Consider the following 26,030-nt stretch of genomic DNA (forward strand, 5'->3'; position numbering starts at 1 on the left):
AGATTTTATTACTGGGTTAACGTTGGCGAGCGACCCTCATTCCTCCTCATTATGGGCTCGCGGAGGCATCGTCAAACCTTAAACCTTCCACTTCTCGACGGACCCTGGCCTCATTCCTCAAACACGCGACTTGACGGAATGTGCAGATGAGGGACACAAACATGACGTACACATACTCAGACAAGTCTTGTTTATCTGTAACACACAACAGGTCGGTTGCGGTCAAACTCATTGTCAGGGCTGTTTTATAGTTAATCATTGATTTTCTTTTGTCTGTTACTGTTGTTGTTGAACAAATTACACCGGCTACTCAAATTCATAGCGCAAATAAGTCGAATAATTGCCTCATTAAGTTGTTAAAGGCACTGTTTCTCTAACTCTTACCACCCTCTGACTTCACTTCACTTCCCTTTTTCTTCACTGAATTTCAATTGGCCAATAATTTTTCCCTATATCCCTAAGTTGTGGCGTTCTGTCACATGTTTTACTGATTAAATGGATTGATTTCTGTTCTCCGTGGCTGATTAACCCTACAGGTTTAGAGAGATTACAGCGAGCCAGCCTTACCGGATTCACACAGAGAGCCTTCCATTCATAGGGCTAATGAGATTGGATTACAGCACCGGTGCTTCAGAGCGAGGAGGAAAAACTCACAGGAAGAAACTCAAGTGTGTGTCCATTAGATAACAGGAAAAAAAGAGAGGGAGTTTCACGAGGATGTAAATATAGGCTATAGGAGTCGTATGTAAATAATGGCTTCAATCTATGTCTCTAAATGACTCCCGCTGCAGTTTTCAACACCTGCTTGGCTGGTGGGGGTTCACTCCTCCGTTTATCTCATGCGATATTCTTGCAGTGAAGTATCGCTTATGATTGATCATAGTCATTATTAGCCAGTGGGATGGGTGCTGAACAGAGTAAGGGATCATTGCGGCCGGCCTCTGCAGTTGTTTGGGGGTCCCGGGTCGTCCAGCTGTTTGAGGCTGCAGGGGGCGGCGAGGGGGTACGGACGCTGGCGAAGGTGGGCGGGATCTGAAAGCCAGAAGCTCACATCTCTCCACCGCAGCCGGACATAAAAAGGAACAGCAGGGAGCCGTGACTCTGGCGATCCGGAAGGCTGGTGCTTTTCCTTAGCCCGGTGATCTATGTCACACCACATGTTGTTTCAAACCTCCTCTAAAGCTCTGTCAGGTCCCGGCAGGAAGCAGAGTCTAGCCAACCCACCATAACCTCCAGGTGTGTGTGTGTGGGGGGGGGGGGGGGTTAAAGCGGAGGGCTAAAGGTGGACGGATGAAGGGCGAGGAGCGTAGGAGAGTTTTAAAACACATGGATGACCCACAAGAGGGATCAGAGGCCCCAATCAGAGCCGGGGGTCACCCGTGTTACTGGAGGCGAGGCAGTTACTGCAGGTCACTGCACAAGTGTTAGCCCATTTCATCTGGAGTGTGTGGACTAAATGCCTGCAGAGCTGAACGCACACTCTCTGTGGATGTGTGGGTCTACAGAAAGGCCATCATTGGGCACCTGCACACAGCATTTGTCATAATTATCTGTTTGATTTTAACATGGAACAACAGCCATCATAAAGAGACTTTATTAGCCATGAATGAATAAAATCCGAAACTTTGTATATTTGGTTTATCATTATGGTCAAAAAGAAAAGCAAATACGTTGTGACACACATACATGTACACACTGATGACTCCACGGGGCATGAGGCATCCAGGTCACGTGACCAGTATATCTAGCACGACTACGTTTCAGGAGTACGTTTCATATCGCCGCACCACGCAAACGAGCAGTGACGGGTCACGAGGGGCCGGGGAGGAAGCAGACGGGGCCCCGAGGTGCAACGTCTCATCCGGGAGCGAGAGGCGCCGCTGACGGGGACCCGCGAACGAAACACGAGCGACCCAGTGCCCTCAGCAAGGAGTCACACGCTGTCCCCGACCCACTCCGTCCTCCACAGACGGCCCCCCCGTCATGGCCAACACACACACACACACACACACACACACACACACACACACACACACACACACACACACACACGGAGGAAAATGATAAATATTTCTCTTATTTTGAAAATATTCAGATTTCCTCTAGCTTTGTCCAATCCCTCCATGGAGGCAGCACTTAGAACGTTTAGAGGAGCGTTTATGACTCACGTATCTGGGTGAGCTCGTCGTGTGCCGACACTGGGTGATTTCTTTGGAATCCAGTCCAAGGTCAGCCATCGTGTCACACACGCCTGACGTCAGCCGCTGCAGTTGTGGCGAGCTAATTACGGAGCAACGCGGGGTGGGGGGGGGGGTCTGCCCCCAGTGGAAGCTGCTCACGTGGAGGAGGCGGTCGTGCTGCTGACTCCTTCAAAAACTGTCAGTCTGTGTGAGAATGGATGTGTGTGTGTGTGTGTGTGTGTGTGTGTGTGTGTGTGTGTGTGTGTGTGTGTGTGTGTGTGTGTGTGTGTGTGTGTGTGTGTGTGGAGACTCTCACATAAAGCAAGTGTAGCCTGCATTTTCTGGCGGCGCTGAGTGTCTCCAGGTAGAGAGGCGAGAGTGTTCCCTCAGTGCAGAAGCCATTAGTCAGAATGGAGGTGATTTATGGGGTGTCTCTTTACAGAATTTAAATTAAGTGCCATGGTGTTGGGAGGGAGGAGGGAGGAGGGAGGGTACAACTTCTTTTTGGGTTGTTCCCCTTTGCTCTCCACCTTTCTCTCTCCCCTTCTACCGCCTTTCATTTCATACTCTGTCCACTCTCTCTCTCTCTCTCTCTCTCTCTCTCTCTCTCACTCTCTCGCTCGCTCGCTCTCTCAGTCTCGCAGGAGGAATCTGGAACGTTTCTGGCTCCAGGTGTGTTGTCAGGTGGGCAGCTCACTCACGAACCTCGGCAGATCTCGCTGAAAAACATGACCGCTAGACGGGAAGCCCTCTTTTTTTTTTTTTTTTTTCTCGAAGCAGATATTTGAATCTTAAAAAGACACGTTCAAGGTCAAGGTCAGCAGTTAATGCGCAGGAAGTGTGGAGCAGCTGATGCAAGTCAAATAAGTTCACATTTCTAATGCTGACTTTGCGAGTGTATACACAAGATTTCCTGTATTTATTTTCAAATGATTAATAATAAATAACTTGTGACCTAATGAAGATACAACGTTACTAATCATATGTTGCTCTTCGTTCTTCCTGCTTCTGGATCCATATTAATTATTTTAATATTAATGATGCTTTGTCCTGTACTGTATCCTTTTCCGGATGGCTATATTGTATGATATATAACTGATCCTGCAGACACGAAGACCTAAGGGACAATGATTTAATCACAGGTTATTAACATTCACTTTACGCTGCAAGTGATTCACCGAGCAGACTTAATACATACTTAATATTACTAAATGCTACATGGATGGAGTGCTGAGAAACGGAGGCTGTGAGCTGGAGGGGAGTGAGTAGCTGCCTTTGGTTTGAGGTTGGAGGCTGGGGTGACGGAGAGGGGAGAGAGGGCGCTGTGGGTACAGGAGGTGATGACTCCATCCTGCCCACGGAGAGGTTTACGTGACATATTAATGCTGTGACTGTGACTTCTTCCATATTTTACTTCTAGTTTATTCTTCCAGCAGGATATATAGATATTTGCCTTTTCTTATATTCTCTCTCTTTGGCGATCTGTCTTTAGTTGCTTTTTCAGCGGCTTTATTGCTTCTGCCCCCAAAACAAATACACGCACACACCTCCTGGTTTGCTCCTGGAGGCTCAGTGAGTTCACAGCGAAATATGTGGTGATTTCATTATGCATCTGTTTTCCCTTATAACACCTTGACCTTTTGTGCTCTTGTGTAATTTTGTTTGTTACTGGGCTAAAAGAGAAATGCTATTATTACTGTACACAATATCTTTGCCATTTAATAATAATATCTCTATGAGAGAATACATGTCTTAGTTTGAATAAATTACAGTGATTTCAGATTCTCTGTGTTCTGCTCTGTGTTGGGTTTTAGGGACAGTGATGCACTAAGGTAATGAATGCAAAACAAAAACTTCAAGTATAAGTATAGAGAAAAGATCCAGGAAACCTCTCCCATCACTGCTCTTATTTACTATGCAATCATCTGACTACGTCCTATTCACCTCCAACAATCAGTCTAGTTATAGTTCTTTTCGGACTCATACTCTAATTAGAGTCTAAAGTGTTATCAGTCCATCTTTGAGTTACAGCTTCGCTTGGCAGCACAGGAGCTTCAGTTCAGAAGTTATAGTTCCTCCAAGCAGTTTTGAGACACAGCTTTATATTGGACACAGGCGAGAGCACTGTTAACTTGAAGCCAAAATCGAATCAGTTCATCAGTGAGTCCAAGTGGACACTACACGTATTCATTGTGTAACTTTCACAAGAACAGCACAGACATGAGGTCACTCTAACTAGTTGTTGTTGTTGTTCTATATTATGCGGTTATTTCTATGGGTATTTGACGTGTAATGCTTGTGGACACTTCAACTGCATACGGTGCTACTAAATCATTTTATTATCATTAAAAATTCTAATTAGTGATCGATTTTGTCAAACTATTGGTGAGCTGGTTCAGGACAAATGAAATAGAAGAAGAATTATTCAACCATGTTTAAGTTAAAGAGACTTTCTAAACCTGTATCTTATGATTTCAAAGCTTGATAGCTACAAGACCTGCCTCCGGTGAGAGCAGAGACTCTGTGAAAACATAAATGGATGACATCTGTCATAATTACAACACATACCAGCTTCTACATGTGATCTAATCAATCATTGAGATTTTATTTCCAAATACATTGACTTCATCATTAGAAGCCCATTAAAAGTTTCAGGGATAAATGTACATGTACAGTTGGGTGACCAGCCAAGAAGTCTTTTAATATTATTTCTGTATGTATAAAGTGATAAAGTATAAAGTAGAGAGAAGCACGTTGCATCCAAAAGTAACATTTATTTACTTAAAATACTTATTTTCAATTTTAATAAGTTTCATCTCACAATATCTACTGTATCTGAAAACTGTCTGTAGAGAACGGTAGAGAAAAGTCATGTTTCCGTTCCAGTAATAAAATGTGTAATCTCAAACAAACTGAAACTGAGCAGTCTAGTTACAATCATGGTTTCATCCTTGCCTGTAATGGGACATTTGCGTCACATATTAAAAAATAATTACATTTTAAGAAATCCCATTCACAAGCACAAGCTGGACACACGCCCATGTGTGTATTTACACAGATGGACACCAGGAAAACAGCTGTTACTGGCTCAGCAGCATATAAACAGGTCATACAGTTAAATACAATGGGTGTTTTTACAGTCTGGCTACCTGTGCCTTCTGAATACCACAACATCTAAACACACCCTTTTGTACATGGCCCGTGGGGTTTCACACCTCGCTCCAAACAATCTTCATCTGCTCCCTTTATCTCACCTCTGGGGATGTTCTTTATTGTACTCCCTTCCTCCGAGGACGGAATATTCCTGGCTGGTTCCTCCGCTGCAGCCTCGCCTGGCTGGGAGCAGGACCGGGCCACAAAGAGCCTTCGCTGGACTCCTGCTGAGGTTTCAACAGGCTCTTATGTGCAGCGCCTGGATGCAGTAACACATCTTGGGTCTTCCCCTGGGTCATAAAAAACCCACAGCAGGACAAAAAAATCTATTATCTGCTCAGGAGATCGCTCAGTTACATGTTTGTTATTGATATGCATAAACAATGAATTTTGACTTTGTAGCAGTAGATGGAGCATAAAGAAGGGAAGGACTGTTGGGTTAACAGGGGGATAGGATCCATAAAATAGTCTGACTAGACTGTAACACAAACTGAGAAACACATTTAATGTTAGGAATCTCAGCTATTGTCAGGGGAAATGTGAAGTAATGTTATTGTAAAATGAATATAGAATATGAAATTGTGACCTTTCGCGTAGGAAAGTATTCAAATCAGGAGCGTGTGGGGGAGGAAGACAGAGAGGAGCGAGCGATGTGGAGTGTTTAGCGAGGAGAGTTTTCAGTTCATGCTGTGAGTGACGCTGCAGTCCTGGCCAAGGTGGAAAGGTTATCGCATCCTCTGGGAGCCTGCAGGGAAAGGAGTCAAGACTGAGTGAAGCCACAAGCTGCTCGCTGCAGGCAAAGGCAGACACGCACACACACACACACATGCACACGCACACACACAGACGCACGCAAACACAGGACACACACAAACACACACACACATACACACACACACACACACACACACACACACACACACACACACACACACGGACACGCGGAAACACACACACACACACACACACACACACACACACACACACACACACACACACACACACACACACACACACACACACACACACACACACACACACGTATGGGGAACATTACACCAAGTCTCCACATTCATCATAATACCTGGATTACATTAGCCGGCGCTGCAGCAGGTCAGTTAAAGGGCCGGCGCATGATTTCTCAGCTGTTTTTTTCAGTCTGCACAGAGGACACAGAGTTAAACAACTCACAGGGATCAGCTGTTCGGCGGAGGAAAGGACTTTCAGACTTTCACTGCATCTGTACAAAGTCTAGCTCTCAGGTAGTAAATATTTGGCATTCATGCAAATGTAAGCAGATCATTGCACAAAGGGGTTAATGGGGTCTACAATGCACAAATGAAGAGCTCACCAGGCTATAGTGTCCTGTAAAGGTGTGTGTGTGTGTGTGTGTGTGTGTGTGTGTGTGTGTGTGTGTGTGTGTGTGTGTGTGTGTGTGTGTGTGTGTGTGTGCGTGTGCCCACTTTCTGTAAACACACACAGACACACACGATGCACACGCCATCCGCAATTGTCTCTCTGAACCCAAAGCCGTTTCCTTTCATCCATTTTGCTTCTAAATGCACAAATGCACCGTCTCTTCTTCGCTCGCCATCTTCAATTTCGACTTCCTCTGCTGCACCTTCCTTGTTTTGAACCCCCCTCCCCACCTCCTCCTCCCCATCTCCAAACCACCTCAGTGGGTGCCAAGCAGTCGCAGCAGTGGCTTGATCCTGGCACTTATGAAAGGAGCTCTTTGATAAGCCTCGGCCAGGAGCAACACAAGGGAAGCAATCAGAGACAAAAACTCAACTAGAGATGAGGCATCTACTGTGTTTGCTTGTGTGTTTGTGATGTTGTTGTGTTCCTTTGACCTGTTAAACTTTCCTGTAAGAAAAAAAATCTAATCCTTGAAAGTCTTTCTTTCTACTCTTCCATGTTTTATGGATTCCCCCTGTGCACTTCAGAAACTCTTGGAAACACAATTGTTCTGCCTCTCGGTCTCTTTGTAACCGGGGAGAACAACAAAGTGATTAAAACCGTTTGAGGTGTGTTTGGATGTGGCTGACGCCTGGACACAGCGTCACTGAGGCAGCGGTTTCCTCTTCTCGCCTTGTTCTCACATCCGCCCGGCTTATGTATTTCAAAAGCCTCTCCACACACCACCAATACGTCGCCGATGCTACAGAACCAACCCTCTGTTCGTTTAATGATAATTTGTAATTGGCAGCATGTTTGAGCCGCCCCCCAGTGGCAAAACCTCAGGAAACACAGGTGGATCCTCTACTTTAATAGGGTTAAATGCCAAGTAACACTGATATTGATACATAAAAAAAAAACAAGGACACAAATCACCCTTCCAGCACTGAAGCATATTTTGAAATTTTGACGTCTCCGTGAAAAATCCATCTCGGCTGCGCCGCACGCACAAACAAACATCCGTCCCGCCTTCGCCGACGCTCGCGGCCTCTCTCCCGCCACGTTCCAACACGATCCACCCATACAAACCCGCTCCGCTGACATACAGCTGAGCTGTCGGAGCAACTACCACCCCCCCCCCCCCCCCCATGTTGTATCTATCCGTTTTGCTCCTCCATTGCTTGTCTCCCAATCTGCCTCATCTCTCTTTTAACGTGATCGCTCTCTGTTTGTCCTCTCCGCTGTGCATTGATCTCAGCGCTTCAGAGATTTAGAGATTTGGGGCGCGGAGCTCTCGCTGGCAGTTCAGTTACGTCCGGCAGGTGCGAAGAACAAACAGCCGCCCCCTAAACAAACCCCAAAACCAATTTAGGCCGTGTGTGCTCCCTCGTATAGGCAAACTCCATGTCTGTTATGAAGAATAAAACAAAACGGGCAAATATGCATCACAGAGACACCTGCTGTGCCAGTTATTTCGGTGTGTCTCACCGACTCAGCTCAGTGATGAATTAGACACCAACTGGGGAACGCCATAAGTTTGCGACTCAACTTAAATGATGATGAAGAGAGAGCGATCCGGTGACAAATAGCTGGGCATCGGGCGCATTGATCCGTCTCAATCCGCCGCGAGAGCCCGGTCCAGCTCAAGCACAGACTGTCCGGTCGGAGGCAGAACCAGGCGCCTGCAGAGCCGCGGTCCAACCCGTCGCTGGCGCAGCTGATGCCTCGCAGTGACACCGGTTTGAAAAGAGAGGTGGAATAAATCGTCGAAAAAGCCTCGTGGACTCAAGTCCTCGCTCTTCCAACGCACATTTATCCAAACCTGTGTTTATGGGGGGGGAATCAAATACACTGAACATGTGCAGTTTTTAGTGATGATGAGCATTTGAGTGCGTGAGGGAGCGAACACAACAGATAATTTGGATTTGGGTGACCTTGAACTGCACATTCATGGATTGTGTGTGTGTGTGTGTGTGTGTGTGTGTGTGTGTGTGTGTGTGTGTGTGTGTGTGTGTGTGTGTGTGTGTCTGTGTGTGTGTGTGTGTGTGTGGTGCCAGCAGCTGCACTGGCTCCACCGTTGTGATGCGCAGCCAGAAAACGCACGCCTCTGCTGTTTTCAATCCATCGCCTCTGCGCGGCTGACATGAACACTTTTTCCTCCGCTGGCAGCTCGTATTGACATGGAGGTGCCGTATTCCCCTCCATCTGCCGCCGTGCCCGCGTTGTGCGAAACCCGGACCAGAAGAACGCCCGGCGCCGACCGCTCGGCAAACACGCGCCTCCTGTTTCATCCACAGGCTTTGTCCTTTGCTCTCGCACTTTTTTCATTCATCACTCTGCGCGATAGAAATATCAAACAAGTGACATTATTGGCTGCATATGGATTTTTTTTTTGCTACCAACCAGGACCCATAATTTGATAAAAGCCATGAAATCAATACTCAACAAAAGACCAATAAAAATGGTGTCAGCGCATTCAGGTGGAGAAGCAGGGTTATTGACATGGGGGAAAATAATAAGTGCTATTGGACGTTTCCATTCAAAAGTGAGGCTGTGGTTGAATTTCTTTCTAACAGTCCAGTTTAGCTTAGAGTTCATGCTTGGAATTAACTTTTGTAATTAACACCTTTTTTTTTATTTGAGAAGCTGCTAGCGTTTCCTGGCATTGCACATTTAAATGTTGTCTTGTGTCTTTGTACACATATACATGAGTCTTCAGAACCCACCTCCAGGAAAAGAAGAAGAAGAAGAAGAAGAAAAAAATGTCTTTCCACAGCTCCGTCTTTATTTTTAGAGGCTGGATGCTGATGAGAGAGAGGAGCAAGCAAGGGGAGTGCGAAACGGCATTAAAAGTAGGTACGGGGAGGGAAATCAAGAGGAGAAAAAAAAAAGGGGGGGGGGGGCAGAGGGAGGGGGCAAAATGGTCAGGGGGAGGTTGTGTTGGTCCCTTTGTGGTTGCGAAGAGAGGCAGAAAAAAAAAAGATGAAACGTGATGAGAGTCCCTCTTCTGAGTGATCTGGCGAGAGAGGAGGAGACGCAACCACAGCAACCCCTCGCTCTGCGAGTGAGCCGAGGGGGGGGGCGGGGGGCGTTGAGGGGCTCCGCTGCCATCGCCGTATAAAAAGCCGAGCCTGAGAATCCGGCACCACAAACTCGCCACACATACATACACACACACACACACACACTCGTGCGCGCACACACACAGGAGCAGTGGCTGCTGTGTAGCTCTCACATTCACCCACTCTCCTCATCCTCTCGCTCACCCTCTCTCTCTCTCTCCCGCTCCCTCTCTCTCCCTCTCTCTCTCTCTCTCTGTCTCTCACTTCATTCCTCTGGGCTCTGCATCCTTCTTGCCTCTCTTCACAAGTCAGATTGTGCTTGTAAGTAAGCTCCGAATGCCTCCCCGTGTATGCTTGGGCTTCCTCGAGTCTTTATGTATGTGTGAGTGACTGATTGCTTACTTTAGTGTGACTGAGTGGAGCAGTGAGGTGTATCAAGTGTATGTGGGTCTCTGTCTCACCCTCACACGCTCGCCGCTCTTCTTGCACCTCTTCTCGGGATCTCCGGGTCCCTTTCCGCGGTGACAGGCTCCCCACACCAAGCAGTCACCATTTCCGCCCCCGGGAGACCCACGCTGGCAGCGCAGCCCCTTCCCCGACTCAGCATCGGGAGGAAGACCCTGGTGGCGGCTGCCGTGGGGGTTATGCTGGTCCTGGTGCTGGTGGTCCTCATCCCGGTGCTCGTCAGCTCTGTGGGTACAGACGCCGGCCACTATGAGATGCTCGGCACCTGCCGCATGGTGTGCGACCCCTACCTGAACAAGGGCACTCCGGCCAGCAGCACCAGCTCCACGGGTCTCCAGGCGGAGGCGGAGGCGCTGAGCGACCACAGCAACGTGCTTCCACCCTCCACCTTGCTGCAGGGCCCGCAGGGGAAGCCTGGCAGGCCAGGCAAACCTGGACCGCCCGGACCACCGGGGCCACCTGGAGAGCCTGGTCCACCAGGGCCAGCTGGGCCTCCTGGCGACAGAGGAGATCAAGGGCGGACTGGGATTTTGGGTCTGGGCGGGACCGGAGCTATCAGCACGGCCACCTACAGCACGGTGCCTCGCGTGGCCTTTTATGCGGGTCTTAAAAATCCCCACGAAGGCTATGAGATCCTCAAGTTTGACGACGTGGTCACCAACCTGGGCAACAACTATGACGGCATCTCAGGCAAGTTCATCTGCAGCATACCAGGCACCTACTTCTTCATCTACCATGTGCTGATGAGAGGAGGGGACGGCACCAGCATGTGGGCAGATCTCTGCAAGAACGGCCAGGTGAGTGCTTCCAAACTTTGTCCAAGTTTCCTCTCCCCCCGTGACAGCGCCCGTCTCCCGTGACGCTCACGGCTCCCTCGCTCCCTCGCTTCCTCCTCGGCTCCGTCCTTCAACTATCGGCGCATTGCGAGAAGCCGGTTTTTAAGGAAATCCAGCGTAAAAGCGAGCGCGCGCGTCTCCACCCGAAGCCCCGCGCGCACAGCGGTGGGGATAAAGACGCGTGGAGCGGTCGCGGACCGCGCGATGCGTCCTGGCGCCGGCGCGTGTCGCGATCCGAAAGACGGTCGCGGTTTTGGGACAAGTCTGGCTACGGTGTCTGTAAATGTGAGACCCGGTTAGGCGATCCGTTATTTCTTTGGACTGGAGCAAATGTCAGGTGGGATTGAGTGGAAGTTGTGTCGGATCATCAGCGTGGGAAGCGAGACAGGAGTGACGGCAGCTTTTGAAAGAAAAACTTTGTTTTATCGACTTGTAATCGAGGATTGATACAAATACAAACCCGCGATTATATTATTATTATTATTATTATTATTATTATTATTATTATTATTATTATTATTATTATTATTATTATTATTATTATTATTATTATCGTTCTTGTTCCTGTTCTTGTTGCGTGGGTTTGGGTCCAAATCCGCTGTATTATGTTTTCTGTCTCCGTTGCATCCGACTGAGCGATCGCGTAAAAAGCATTAGGACTTGTACATGATCTATTCTCGGCTCCTTTGATGCATCGCTTTAATGGGACGCTAATTTCATTTTGCGCCCATAAGGGTCTTCTCAGGTTTATAATGTCCGCCGTTGTGGTTTGATGCTTTTCCGATCAGCGGACAGATCTTTTTTGTTTAAAGTGGCTCCGAAATAGTTTTGCTTAAAAAAAAAAAAACTGAGGCGATGTTACAGTTACTGGAGTCACTATTTCCTGTCGCTGTGCTCCTGTGATAGATATAACAAATGCACGTTAAGTAAAAGCAACTGAAGGGGTTAATTCTATTACATTTCCCAGACCGTCGTTGTATTTTTTTGCCACCGTCATCGTTACGCTCTGAATTGTACTAATGGAGACGCAGCATTAAGAAACGCGCCCGGTGACAGACACTCCTCTCACTTTGCATTTGAGTCGCGGCCAATGTTTAATTTATGGTCTGTTCGTGATCTGACATTATCAGCTGGCTCCAGTCAGAAAGAGCCTGGGAACGAGATGAAATCGACGCACCGTCATCTGCCGCCGCAGCTCCGCCGCCTCTGTCATGACCCGTTTCCTCGCTGGCGGAGAAACACAACTTAATATTTGGGAAACGCTCCCGTCTCTGCACCCCGACGAGTGGAATAGCCACCTAATAAGTGTGTGGGACCGTGATGTGCAGTGCGTGGATAAAATAAGAGCTGGCATCTGGGGCGTGAACTTGCAGTCCCGCCAAAGCGGCTGGAGGTTAATTCCTTCGCCCTCGACAAGTTCATTCCCACTAAGAAAAAGCGACTTGAAGCAATCTCCCTCTATATAATGTCTTACTCAACAGTAATGTTTATGGGTGGGCGTAAAAACATTGATATATAATAGGGGAAGAAGAACATATGTTCCTATAAAACGCCTTCTGTTTCCGCTTCATTGTGCTCCCAAGAGGAGGGTGTGGGGGTACTTAAGTTAGACGAGCACAGTGTGCGTCTCCAGAGGCACGCGTGCTGTTTATAAAGTGGCGACTGCGTCTCTGCCTCCGTCCTCCTCCGTCCTGAGTGCGCCGCTCGGCTCGTGCGCCGGGCCCCGGAGCTCCGGTCCGGGTAAATGACTGTGAATGGTTATAAATATTGGGCCGGCTCGCGCTACATCATTGATGAAGGGCCGGGAGTCAGAGCGAGGCCCCCGCGGTCACGCTGGCGCTCTCCTCAGCTCATTAAGGCAGCAAAGAGCTGGGCTGTGGGTTGGAGACAATACCAGTGTTTTATCATCGTTTGGCTGTGGTGGAGCTGCAGGTTCCCAGCTCCCGCAGCGCACGTGCTCCTCCCTCTCCGCGCCGTAGAACACCGACATCCACGGGTTACTTTATTTCCTCTCCTCCTCTTCCTCCCCCGCTTCCTCCTTTCACTCGGCAGAGAGAGCAACACGCGGATTGCAGTATTGTCCCCCAGAACTTTGACACTTTTCAAACTAGACCAAAAAAAAAAAAAAAAAAAAAGCTGGCTTCCTGGTAAACAAACAAATAAGGGATCTATTTTCAGCTCAGCACACTTTATCCGCTTTCCAAGTTCCTCTCCACACTCGCTTCTGGCTAGACTCGCTCCACTGTCTCTTCTGCTGCTGCCGGGCCGCGCTACAGCATCTCCACAAATTCTAAACGCTTTCCAATAAATCAATGTCTCGCTGCGGCCTGTCTCGGACACGTCCAACGGGTCAGAGCGGTGACAATGAAGACAAATTTATTGGACAGAGTGGGAGGAGGTGAAGCAAAAGAGGAAAAGAGAGATTGTTATTGTGCTATTGTGCAATCGAGGCCATTTAATTGTAATTTAACAGCCCGAATCAGATCCAGGAGGTGTTTGCGCGTCTCCTCGCTGTTCCTCCTCCTTAATATTGTTATTAATCCGCAAAACCGTTTCAGAGTTAATTAAAAGCAATGACTTCAGCGTCAGTCTCTCATGAGGACCATAGTGAATAATCACTCTGTCTCCTCCTTTAATAAGCTTCAATGTCCTTCGTGCACATGGCTCCTTCCTAGCAATTACCGCTGCAGTCTCCTGCACACACACACACACACACACACACACACACACACACACACACACACACACACGGGTACGTGCACGCTTGCCCCTCTCTCCCGACCCACTGCCTCAACCCACCCCAACTGTGCTCTGCCCTCCATCTCTCCTCTTTCTAAAGGAGCTCAAAGTTTTTACCCTAAATGAAAAAAGTGGTTCAAAATAAACCCAAACTGAAGCGTCGCAGGGTGAATTCTCCATCAATAATCTTGAGAATCTGCGTCGCAGCGTGACAGAATAAACCCAACCTCGCCAGGTGTGGTTCTGACGTTCGCTTCAGAGCGCAGTGATGGGGTTTTCCTCCACCGTGTAGGAGTTGCTCGTCTCATCTCCAGCCCATCGTCGGCCGCGCGGACGCCTTCGCCCTCGGCCGCGGTGCGCGTGAACGCGGGGCCGCTCCGGTTTGAGCCACTGGCGGCGCCTCCTGATAAAACCCACACATTGTGTTTAGCGTCAATCTCGACATTAAACATGGGAGCGGAGCCATCTGGACGAAGTCCGCTCCGTCTGATTATTGACATATGTCCTAATGAACAGTGTGAACAACAGAAAGAGGTTCCATCCAGCAGCTCGTCAATTCACTGACACGTTGCAATATATTGTTACAATACATATTTTCTTCATTAGGGAGCAGACGCTGTCATCCATGAGTTATCAACAAACGGACACTTAGACTTGATTGATTTTAGCATTCTGGAAATGTTCTGACCTGCTATTCTCCATTGTGGCCAGACCTCAGCACTAAGGGAGCTCTGTGTGTGTGGCTGGTGCAACAGAGACACTCTGTTGGAGGGGTTGGAGAGACCGCCCCCTCGGCCTCTTCGCCCGCGCTATCGATCCCCTCCCGCGTATCTACATGTGCCCCCCCCGCCGCTGCGTGTGATGTATATCATGGCACTTCTTCTATAATCAGCCTGAGAGGCAGTGGAGGCGGACCTTTGGCCTTGATCTGCCGCGTAATTGGACATTGCATTTGACACTCTGCCGAGTGGAACATTAGAGGCGGCCTAATTAGGTGCGAGGGCCATTAAATGAAGATTGGCCCGTGTTGTTAGGAGGCAACGCGCAGATTGGAAATGTCAAGACGACACCGAGCTGTCGTCCGCGGGCGCGCGCGCGGAGGAGAAATCCATCGTTTATTGGTGGAGTTTGAAAACTTCCTCCGCCGCTGCCCACTGCTCGTCTGCAGCAGATCAATTACTTTTAAGGCGTTTTACGCCGACCTCCTTCAGCGGAGCGACGTAAGTACTCACTGTACTGGTGACTCACATTAATTAGCTCACGAAATACTATATAGCTATTATGTTTTATGTACTAAAGGACTCAAACTAAGCATCTAAAATAGTCTATGCGCTGTCTCCTGTGTCTGGCTGACTCAAGGATGCTATAGTGTTGACTCACAAGGCTTCTTCATTATAATGAGGGCCGTACGGGGGATAGACAAGTGCCCCTGGCCCTCTTATGCAAACATCTCTCTATTCTTCGCTCCCCACGCCCCTGACATTTAGCTGTCCCCTGAATTCTCTCCTCAGTGATACCCGCAATTATCCCGTCCCTCTTCACAGGGAGGCAGCGAGTCAGCGGTTTCAAATGACTCAGCCTCCGCTACGTAACCATGCGCGTTAACGCATCCTGGACGGGCAACAGTTGTGCCACTATGAAGACGGCGTCGCTTTGTTTTAGAGGAGTGTGCATTGAAAAGCCCGGAGCCTCAGGGTTCTATCAAGGTTTGCGCGGGAGCAGGTTGAGCTTTTGGCCATAAAAGTGTCTTTTCCGACAACCCCACGAGCCAAAGCCGGTTGTGTCTCCGTAATTAACTGAGCGTGATGAGTTTGACACAGGAAAGAAAAGAGCGTCTGGGCTGCGGGTCAGAGGCGATTCCTCCTTTTTCCGACCCGTGAGTGTTTTTCAGTGGCTCTGGGCAGAAGCCGTCTGGATTCGATCCGCTGCTGTGGCTTCCTGGCGTTCGGGTCCGGGGATGAGAGCGAGACGCAGCACAACCGGCACCGCACTCACCTTTAGCGCCGCCGTGAGCAATCTCTCAAAGAGGCCTGCGCAGGGAAATGATTGTGTTTTAAAGCAGGTTGAGCAGGTCCAAAGAGAACAGCTGGTGAAATTAATTCAGGGGCCTTTTGTACTCGAGTCTGACAGATGGCAAATCTCCTCTCGCCGTTTCCCTCGTCTTATCATGTTTTCGCTTAGACTCCTCCAACAGACAAACCTGCGACAAACCGACGACCCCGACCTTCGATCGGCTTCGACGCGTGTCTGGTGCGGTGACAAGTTGGACCGGGCTCAGCGGCGCTGGCGGGCCTCCTAAGCCGCTATTAAGCATGCCGTTCACGACTGGGACGTTCAAACACAATTAGATGCCAGTACACTTTGATTTAAGGAGGACCAATAGACTCGTTGATCCAAAATGGAGGCGCGACATCAAGTCAACAAATCCCTGTCAGAGGCGCCACGAGACGCGTCCTTGTCACGATGGATTTTCTGTCCCAGCGAGACTTCAGCACCACACGCAACTGATGCAACTTTACATTGTGGGGATTTTCATCGATAGCGCGTTAGTAGTTTAGCCATAAACTCCACTTTACATCCACATTTCCCTTTTCCTACCAGTGTCCTATTGAGCCTTGGATTTCCAGCGCCTCCACTCCGACTTTAATTCAATCTAAAGCGTCGCGTCGGCGATACGACGGATGCGATCACGCACGAGCAGCCACGGGGAAGACAACACGGCCTGACACCTCATTTAGCATCGCCGGCGCCTCGCGGCCTCATGCTTTGTTTGCTTTGCCGGAGTTCCTCTACATATTTCGGTGTCAAGGTCACGCGCCGCCGGTCGGATGTTTGTCCCGTCCGCCTCTCGCTGCACGTCGGCTGCACATCCTGCACTCACGCCCTCGCCTCATAAACAACCCCCCCCCCCCCCCCCCAACACCAACGAGCTCTCTGTGCGCAGCAGAGATAAAAAACAAAAGAGGAAAGGAAGCTGAAGTAGGAGCTCCCTGATCATTATTTCAAAAATAGTAAGAGGTTTTATTCATGCGTGCTTATCATTGAAAGCAAATGAAGGAGGCCTAGACTGCGGCAGTTAGTCTCAGAAGGGGATAAAACCATTAGAGCAAAGAAACAAAACAAAACAAAAATATCATCGCGGAAGAACTAGAACAAGCAGGATTTCAGAGAAGTTTATTTCCACCAGGGTTTCGCTCAGTCTGCCTCAGCTAAAATAACGCATTACATTAATATTTCCTCTTTCCCGCAAAAGGAGAATCTCTTCAAATCCGCCGCCTCCAGAGCAAATGAAGGGACGGTTTAAGCCACATTGCACATAGGTGACTTTGCCGGATGTACCCTGGCTCCGTGTGAACACCTCAAAGCAAATATTGTGATAAAGTTTCATTAAAATCTCCACTGACAAATCCTCCTGAGCCGTCATCACCCCCCTCCCCCATCGCCCCCATGTCCTTCCCCCACCCAGCCCGGAGCAGTAACCCCTCTAATAAGATGGTGTTGACTTTGCTCGCTCAGGGCACATCACATCATATTAATATGCACTGGACGCCGGCGTCTCCGAATCAGAGCAGGAGGCGTTGTTTGCACATCGATATGAGCCGGGGCAAGATTTAATCAAGAGGATAAACAGTAAAAAAAAAAAAGTACAATATTCCATATATTTCTCCCGCAACTTAAAGCCTCCCCTCGATTTCAATACCAGGATTAATCTTTACAGTGCACTTCCTGACTGTGCAGCCGTGTGTGTGTGTGTGTGTGTGTGTGTGTGTGTCTGTGTGTGTGTGTGTGTGTGTGTGTGTGTGTGTGTGTGTGTGTGCGTTTCAGACGCCCTCCACTCGACTCCGTCTCATTCCATCTGTCTCACAGTTAATTACTTATTGGATGTCACACTTATGCCAGGTGAGATGCTACAGATAGCGAGGGAACTCAACTCTTCCTCTAAACCCACCATTCCCTGTGAACGTACTCTTTTAAAGGGCCGTGCCAGCGCTGGGTGCTCTCCTTTTCCGCTCTCCTCCTCCTATTCATTTACGCGCAGATTACAAAACAGTGTTAAGAAGTGCCAACCTTGTTCCTCTCTTCTCAATAATTCAGCGCCTTGAGCAGAAGGCGCAAAACAGCTCGTCTCTTTGAAAAAGAAATAAAAGGAAATAAATAATATCAGTCAAAGAATTGAACATCTGATCACAAATCCAGAGGATAACAATATTATATTATATAATCATATATAATACATTCCTCGCATTAAGAAAGAGAGTTAAAAAGAAGGGTTTTCAGCAAATGCAGTAATTCAAATGCAATTTTTATGATGGTCAAACAATTATTCATTAGTGAATATTCAGAGCTCTGGTTATTCTCTGCATTCATTGTGTGATCAGAGTCATAATAGGCAAGTTAAGTGAACAGATGATTAGACTACAGAGCAGGAGAAGCAGCTATTATAGTTATGATAGAGTGCTGTGGAGAGAGGTTGAGTAATGCAATATTATCAACATAGCGGAGCATGAAGTCCAGTTCAGCCGGGTTCAAAACAAGGTGTCACCGATGTGGCACCTCAGCACTTAACTGCTTTTTACAGCGGCGATGCTGGGAAGAGTCTGTGTTTTATTTGCTGACCCGCTGCAGCCTCTAGTGTACATCAGTCTGTTTGTCATTGTGTTGCTCAGGAGAAAAGCACTTAAGACACTCAAACGCTTCCCTTAAGGACTTTGCTTGTTTCTATCAGAGGCTTTTAACTCTTGTATCATTTACAGCGTGAAAATATCCACGTTTCCAAGCTATCATTTTCTAAATACCATCTGTCTCAACCAGCCTGATGCAAACTGTCGCATTCGAGGCTCCACGCTTTTCATTTTCTTTGTTAATTTATTTTTTTTACCCACCAAGAGCAGGAAAAGTCAACAAAGCATGAGCTGAGGTTTTAGGCTAAACAGAAAGAACGTTTTTAATAAAATTAACAGCATCCAGAGCAGAGTCTGAATGACAGAAGCAGAATATAAACAGAATATAAAAGCATAAAACTTTAAATGTGCATAAATATTAAATATAAAGTTTCAAATTGCACAAATATAGTATTCATAATTTATGATTTATAGATATTTAGATGTCAGGAGGTTCAGTTCAGGCTCCATGCAAACCTTGGCAACAGCACCACGTCTCCTCACTACTGTCGATATGTGCGTGCTCCTAAAGAGGCCAACTAATTACTGGGCGTCCTTTACGCAGCCTGTTGGCCCAGCTTGTCAACACCTGCTGGAAAAGGCCCGATTTAAAGCTGCGCGGACGAACGCGGAGGCAGCGAAAGGCCAGCAGGGACCCAATAATGAGCCACGAGAAAACACTTCAAGTGGACGTAACGTATTGATTTTGATTCAACCCCGCTGACCGGTCTAAGTGACTAATTGGTTTAGTGGCCACTTTAAATGACGTACAGTACTTTGTCTTTCATCTCGGGGGGAAAATAACAATTTATTTAGGCTGCTTTTTGCTTGTTAGTGACTGTTTGATGGCGCTGAGATACTGTATTGAGCAGATATTTCGCTGTCTGGCGCTTTATACCAACGCACTGTATTTGTAACAATATTTATAACAATAATAAAATACCAGTGGGTATTTAAGGTGGGACATATAGAAAAATAACTTTATTTGCAAGTGTTTGACTTGAAATGATTTGTGAATATGATCTTGCTACTGAGAAGACCCTTAAAGTGAATGTGATGTATAAGAAAACAAAAAACAGCAGGATTAAACTCATTTTTCACTTTACTGGGAGTTGTGTGAACTCTGGCAACAGCGACATCAAATAAACATGAAAAGGCTCGATTGGTTGTCATGGTTACCGTGGTATTGTTGTTATTTCGAGACCCAGGGTGTGGTGTCACAGTCTAAAGACTCCCAACTAGTGTCTGGGATCACATTTATTAGGCCCGGTGACTCAGCGGACGCTCGAACGCACCACGGGCCACGAACGCACCGCGTGACCTTCACAGCGCGTCTCCCGAGAGGTTCGCTCCAGTTTTCATTTGGCAAAAGGAACGCCGGAAGCAGCTCTTCAGCATCTTCAGGAAAACATCGTGTAGTAACCGCTGAAATGAAGCTTTGTCACAAAACACTCGTAAAAGACACCGCTATTGTTTCCATTTGGCACCGGAGCCGCATTTTGCTCTCCAGAGAGAGAGAGTGTTTGTGGTGCAGGTCTTAATTAGCCAGGACAGGTTATTATTATAAGTGCAGCCAGACATGCGCACAGACACACAGACAAACATTTATCTTTTTCCCTTTTTAAGCCAACAATGCTCATCGCTCCCGGCTGTGCTTCATCAACATGCTGTAAATATGCCCAATGTTCAATATTAGCTACTTTTCGTGCCATTGTTGTGTTTGCTAAGTGTTTTTCATGCGTGGGTTACTATTTCAGAAACCATTATGAAAAGGACTTTTCATTTCCCAACACAAATGCATCGTCCACCTTTGCTGTCCTCTCCCATCACACACTTGGTTTTTATTTCCAATACATATACTGTAATATGTGGGTTTTAGTGTAGCACTGTAGTGTAGCTGGTCTGTATGAAAGGAGAGAAACTAAACCTCTGACGTGCTCTCCGTCCACTAACACGTCCTCCACTCCCCAGGTTCGCGCCAGCGCCATCGCCCAGGACGCCGACCAGAACTACGACTACGCCTCCAACAGCGTCATCCTCCATCTGGACGCCGGCGACGAGGTTTACATCAAGCTCGACGGCGGCAAAGCCCACGGCGGCAACAACAACAAGTACAGCACCTTCTCTGGTTTCATCCTCTACGCAGACTGAGAGCAGGCAGACGCAGAGACAGCCGGACAGGGAAGCGTCGCGGGGGAAACGAAGGGTTGCGTGTTGAAAACCAGAATGCTTTATAGTTTTCCTTATTCTCTCTCCATCACCATGGACACCTCTGGTTTGCATCCATCAGCCGAGACATCCAGGCTCCGTAGCCAAGCCTGGATGCGAGGCTCCCGAGGACACGCTGAGAGGGGCGGCGTGGGAGGAGGGGGACGCGGCGGGAGGAGGGGGGGGCGATGTGTGGGGGGGGTGGGGGTTGTCTCCCCTCTTCGGCCCTGCTCCGTTGCACAGAAACATCGAGGAGAAAAATGAAGAGTGGACGCTCTCACCTCCCCCCTCCACAGCGGCGGGCTGCGCTGCCAGCGGACTCAGCGGGATGAAACTCGTAGTGTTGTTCCGTGCAACTTCCCTTAGATTGTGTTTTTTTTTTTTTTTTGGGGGGGGGGGGGGTAGACCTGCATAATATTCTACACAAATGAGATTTAAGAAATATATATTTGTCCTCTGTGAAGATGCAATGTTTGACTGGGATTCGAGTGGATTTGAGGGGATGTTCTGTCTGAAGCGCGTTACAGCTTCGCTGGGTGTTTTTCCTTCTCGTTGGTTCAGCAAAGGTACAGTATATATGTTGTTCATGTGGACAATACGCTCTGCACTGTATCCCACAAAAAGGCCACCTCGCACTTTTCTCACAAACACGGTCCTGCTGCTGTTCGGATTCGACCTCACGCCGCCTCTCTGAGACGCTCCAGTTCCACGCAGATGCTCCGACTTGAACGACGCGACGTCTGCTTCTGAAGTGGAAGCCACAAAGAGACGGGAATCTGAAGTGGTGGTGGGTGGGGGTGGGTGGGGGGGCATGAGGGGGCGTTCAGGCACGCTAACAGCACAGTACACGGGCACTTTTTTTTGTTTTCCAGTCTGGGCGTCTCTGAGCTTCCCTGGATGTCCTCCGTTCTTTTGCTGCACATCCACTGACACACAGGCATTATTTACCCAACATGGCGGCCTGGCAGCAGCTTGCTTGAGAACAAAAGCGACCGGGTGAGTGACTCGGGCCCGTCGCGCGTCTGTGCCGTGAGCGTCTGCATCCCAGCATGTGCCGTGCCATAGCTCCACCGTTCCCGTGCCACAGTCCTCCCGTGCTACAGCCAATGACACATATTCTACTCAGCAGCCAATGAGATTGCGCCCCGCGGGGCGGAGAGCCTCTATACATACGATGAGAAGAACAAACAGCCTGTAAATGAAATCTATGACATGTTTGTCTATCTTATCTTTTGAAATTGTTGAATACATTTAAATAATAAATGGGATTTTTTTGAGTGACTTGTCTCTGGAGAGTTCTTATAGCCCGAACGGGCTAATTAGGGAAAAGACCCAAATTACTCTGTGAGCCGAAATAACTGCAGTGCAAACAACTGGAACTGTGCTGTTTTTAAATAGGATTTTTAACAATGGCCTCTCAGTAAACACATTAAAAAGAATCATATCTGCAAGTCCCTTGTCTCTCTTTTTCCCCCTCTAAAAATACAAGTATATTTAGGGTGATGGGTGTCAGGAGAAAGATGTCTGTGTTTATACTCCCACTGTACTTTCCCAAAGTGATCCTCTGGAGCTTTGCTCCATCTGTAAAGGTGTACTCAAAGATAAAGAGCGCGCACAGCTGGAGTAAAATGCAGCTTTTGAATATCAATAAGTCCTTAAGGAAATGCAGGCTATTCCTCAACGGGCAATCACAGCATCTTTTTTTCACAGATTGTCATCAACAGAGGCGCAGAGAAGTGAGGAAAAACAGGGGGAGGAAAGATTGGGCGAGACGGAGGAGAGGCGGAATATAGTTTGACAAAGACAGATGGGGACTTGAGAAAAGGAGAGGAGCACAGACATAATGGGGAAGGCATGTCTGGGGATGGAGAGGGTGAAGACGAATATAAGGAAGAGCGACAGAAGAAGAGGGTGGCTGGTACCGATGTGGGGCTGGAGAGGGAGGAGGGCCGGATTGTTTTCAGGGTAGAGTGATTCCCTGTCGGGCCTGTGTGAGGTGTCAGGAGAGATTAGCTGGCGTAAAGCTGGAGGAGCGCGCTTGAGATAACTTGGATTGGACAAGTGTCAGGAACTGGACATTCCTCGGTCCTGGCAGGAATGGGATGTGACACCAGCCGCTATGTTGGGCCACACCGCTTTGCTCCTAGGGGAGGCAGAACCCCGGTATCATTCAATACATACACTCCCCTTTGGTCAATTACAACTCAATCACGTGCAGATCCATGGAAAAGAGCCAATGGTAGTAGCATTTGTGAATTACTTTGAATGCAATGCTACTAAAAAATCAGTCACTGCTTTAGCATTTGACACCAGCTCAGGTTCTGTATAAATGTTCTGTTAGTGTTAGAATCTGTTGAAGCAGAAGAATGACTTCAGCATTAGAGCAAAAACAACCCGCTTTGCCACAAAAAAGCAAAACATCGTCTGCATAAAAAGTGCCACGCCGGCGAAGCGTGCGTGTGATGTCACGCCGCCGAAACGTGTGTGTGACACAGCTGTTTCATGAAGCGCATTACAACTCCCAGAGTGGTAAATAACGCCTTTATGGACGCGATGGTGATGCCGGACGAACAAAAACAGTCACGTGAAAGGAAACAAGGACGCAGAATGATCTGATTTTCACGTCACTGTATTTATTTGGCATCTGTACGTGAAACAATGGTCCCAACAGCACATCTTTGAAGTCTTATTTACTGCCTAAATGTGAAGTGCATAGAATACACAATGCAGCGCTTTCATGTCGGATGCATATGATTCACTGTGATTCCTGCTAACAAGCTCACAATCCCCCCGCGTCAAATGCCATAGATGCAAAAACGAACCCGTGCAATTCAACATCCGTCTGTCACGAGGCTAAATAACGAGCCGTCTGAGTATAATGGGAGGCTCCTGCACCGCCGGTGTGAGAATAAAACCTATTTAAGGTGTTAATTAATGTTATCTGGATGGTTATATTTAATTTTATTTAGCATATTGAAGGCGTCTGGCAGCGGCACCCATGGGCAGGAGCTGCCTGGAGGGGAGGAGGCGCTCTCAACTTTTACAACCGTCCCTCGCATGCACTCCAGCACCATCATTTTCGGTCTATTTCCAAGTCTGACCTTTTGTCTCGTTCCGCTTTTTTTTTTTTTTTTTTCCCCCCACCTATTTTCATACCTTCTTACCGCGCGTTACCTTTAACCCGGAATGACAACGGCAAAGGTTGGCAAAGCAGATAGCTGTTAGCGGCCTGGTTTCCCCCCGTCCGCCCAGAGCCGCCCCCGTGCACTCGCATGAATGAGCACGGCCGCGCGCGCCGCTCCACGACGGCGCCGTCGCGCGTTGCGGCTGTCGGCCGCGCTGCGTGGCCTCCTCCCGCCCCGCGTGACTCCCTCTGTCACTTCGCTTTGCAGCTGAGGAGGGGGCCTCTCGCGCGTGTCCCTCCGCGGGCCCGAGCTGCCAGCCCAGGTGTACCGAGCAGTCACTCCCCGAGCCGGGGGGAGCCGGGCCGGGCCGGAGCCGCCCGCCGCGTGACCCCGCGACCCCCGCGCTGCCGCTCCGCTGCCTCTGCGTGCTGTTCAACGCTGCGGTAACAAATTCCCGGCCGCGGCAGGAAGAAAGTTGTCTCACAGAACTTCAGACGCTTCCGACCCCTTCCTCTCTCTCTCTCTCTCTCTCTCTCTCTCTCTCTCTCATCCACCGTCTCATCCTCCGTCGCTGCTTACATTACGCTTGCTCACAAGCGTCCGAGCGCCGGCCTTTTACTCGCTCCAGGCAGAAACACAGTGAGCGCTCCTCGCGTCCTCCGCCCCCTCGGCGGTGAAAAAACGCGGCGCCGTCCACGCGTTTGCAGCGCCGCATCTCCGGAGGAGCTCGCTGTAAAGAGACTTGAAAGAAGCACAAACATCCACCAGGCCGTTTTTTCCCACCCTTTAACAGGCTGAGTGCATTAGTGACCTTTTAAAGTGCTTTCTCCCCGGTGCTTCGCTCACACGACCAAAGAAGAGGAAAGCTACAAATGCGGCTAAAAAGCTGACACACTTTAGGCGAAGATCAAACCATTTCTTAGCTGTGAGGCAGCACTTGGTGTATTAATGCTATTCAATTATGTAGCAGAGACAAACAACACAACACCATTGATGCCTTAAAACGGGGTCCGACTTTTCAGACAGCGCTGCTCAACGTCTCATCACCTAAAACAACACCTGAGTCTGCATTTACCTGCGTCGCCTCATAAACGCTGAAGAATCGTCCGCTGCGGAGGGAAAGAGATGAAGACACAATGGTGGAGAACAGATTCAATTTGCTGCTGTACTCAGAGTGGAGACAAGGTTACGGAGTACATTTACTTGCAGAAATGGAAGCGTTTGTTTTCTTCATCTACAAAATGACCTTATTGGTTAGAATCGTGGGAGGCAGTGAGTTTGCACCATATGACTCTAATTGCAGCGAATCTATCTCTGTGCGTGCGTGTGTGTGTGTGTGTGTGTGTGTGTGTGTGTGTGTGTGTGTGTGTGTGTGTGTGTGTGTGTGTGTGTGTGTGTGTGTGTGTGTGTGTGTGCGTGCGTGCGTGCGTGTGTGTGTTGCGTGAGCGGACATCAGACGCAGCTCGCCGGCCCACGGCGGGAACCGCAGCGAGGTGGACGAGCACGGAGTCGCCGGGGGCAGATGTCGGAGAGGAGATGTTGCCCTCCGCGTTACTCCCACTAGAGTGGGGGGGGGCGAGCACATGGAACACACGAGCGAGTAGAAGTAGCCACCGTAGCTCTTAATAAGGCACAGAACCTCCTCAAGATGTCTGAGGGAGACGGCGCAACCGGGGGAACGCGCTCGTGCCAAACGGCTGATAAAATGAAAGGCCACCAGATTCTGGCGCGACGTCAGCCGGCTGCTTCTTCTGACTAACACCTCCCCGCATGCAGCTCCACCCGCCGCCCCCCCCCCCCCCCCCCGATGCCTGACGCGTTGAAGGGCCGTGCGGCCCCGCAGTCGCGCGACCCAAACGAGCATTTGCTGTGTTTATTTGGAGACGTGGAAGGACCTCTGGAGAGGAGCCAGCGTAATGAGGTTTGCGACGACAATTCCATTATTCGTTTATGCCATATGTTCGGATTTCGCAGAGCAGTCACACACAAACACGCTGGCGCTGCTGCTGATACGGAAGCTTTTTTTGGGGGCCTGTCAATGTCACTGGTTTCTTCTCAGCAGCCGTACACACTCAGCCAAAGGTTCTGTCTTCAATCAGTAATGTACTATAACCTAATGTACTATCATGAGTATTATATGAGTATATTTGGTCATAAGCAAAATATGAAACAGGCAATACTAAAAGATTAACAAATAAAGCAG

At 48.7% G+C, this 26,030-nt stretch overlaps 1 protein-coding gene and 1 long non-coding RNA gene across 2 annotated transcripts; one reads left to right on the forward strand and one right to left on the reverse strand.

Annotated features, from left to right (window-relative positions):
• Positions 1–4,797: 4,797 nt before the first annotated feature.
• Positions 4,798–7,848, reverse strand: LOC114860610 (uncharacterized). The gene is made up of 3 exons (XR_003786638.3): positions 6,418–7,848; positions 5,920–6,078; positions 4,798–5,623 (listed from the first exon to the last, which is right to left on the reverse strand). It is a non-coding gene; the product is annotated as an uncharacterized LOC114860610 (long non-coding RNA).
• Positions 7,849–9,870: 2,022 nt separating this feature from the next.
• Positions 9,871–20,877, forward strand: LOC114860764 (C1q-related factor). The gene is made up of 2 exons (XM_029159600.3): positions 9,871–11,055; positions 20,466–20,877. Exons 1-2 carry the CDS (start codon positions 10,438–10,440, stop codon positions 20,643–20,645), a joined length of 798 nt encoding a protein of 265 aa, XP_029015433.1. The 5' UTR covers positions 9,871–10,437; the 3' UTR covers positions 20,646–20,877.
• The last annotated feature ends 5,153 nt before the right edge of the window (positions 20,878–26,030 follow it).

This window comes from Betta splendens, chromosome 8 (assembly GCF_900634795.4).
Source record: "Betta splendens chromosome 8, fBetSpl5.4, whole genome shotgun sequence".
Lineage (NCBI taxonomy): Eukaryota > Metazoa > Chordata > Actinopteri > Anabantiformes > Osphronemidae > Betta > Betta splendens.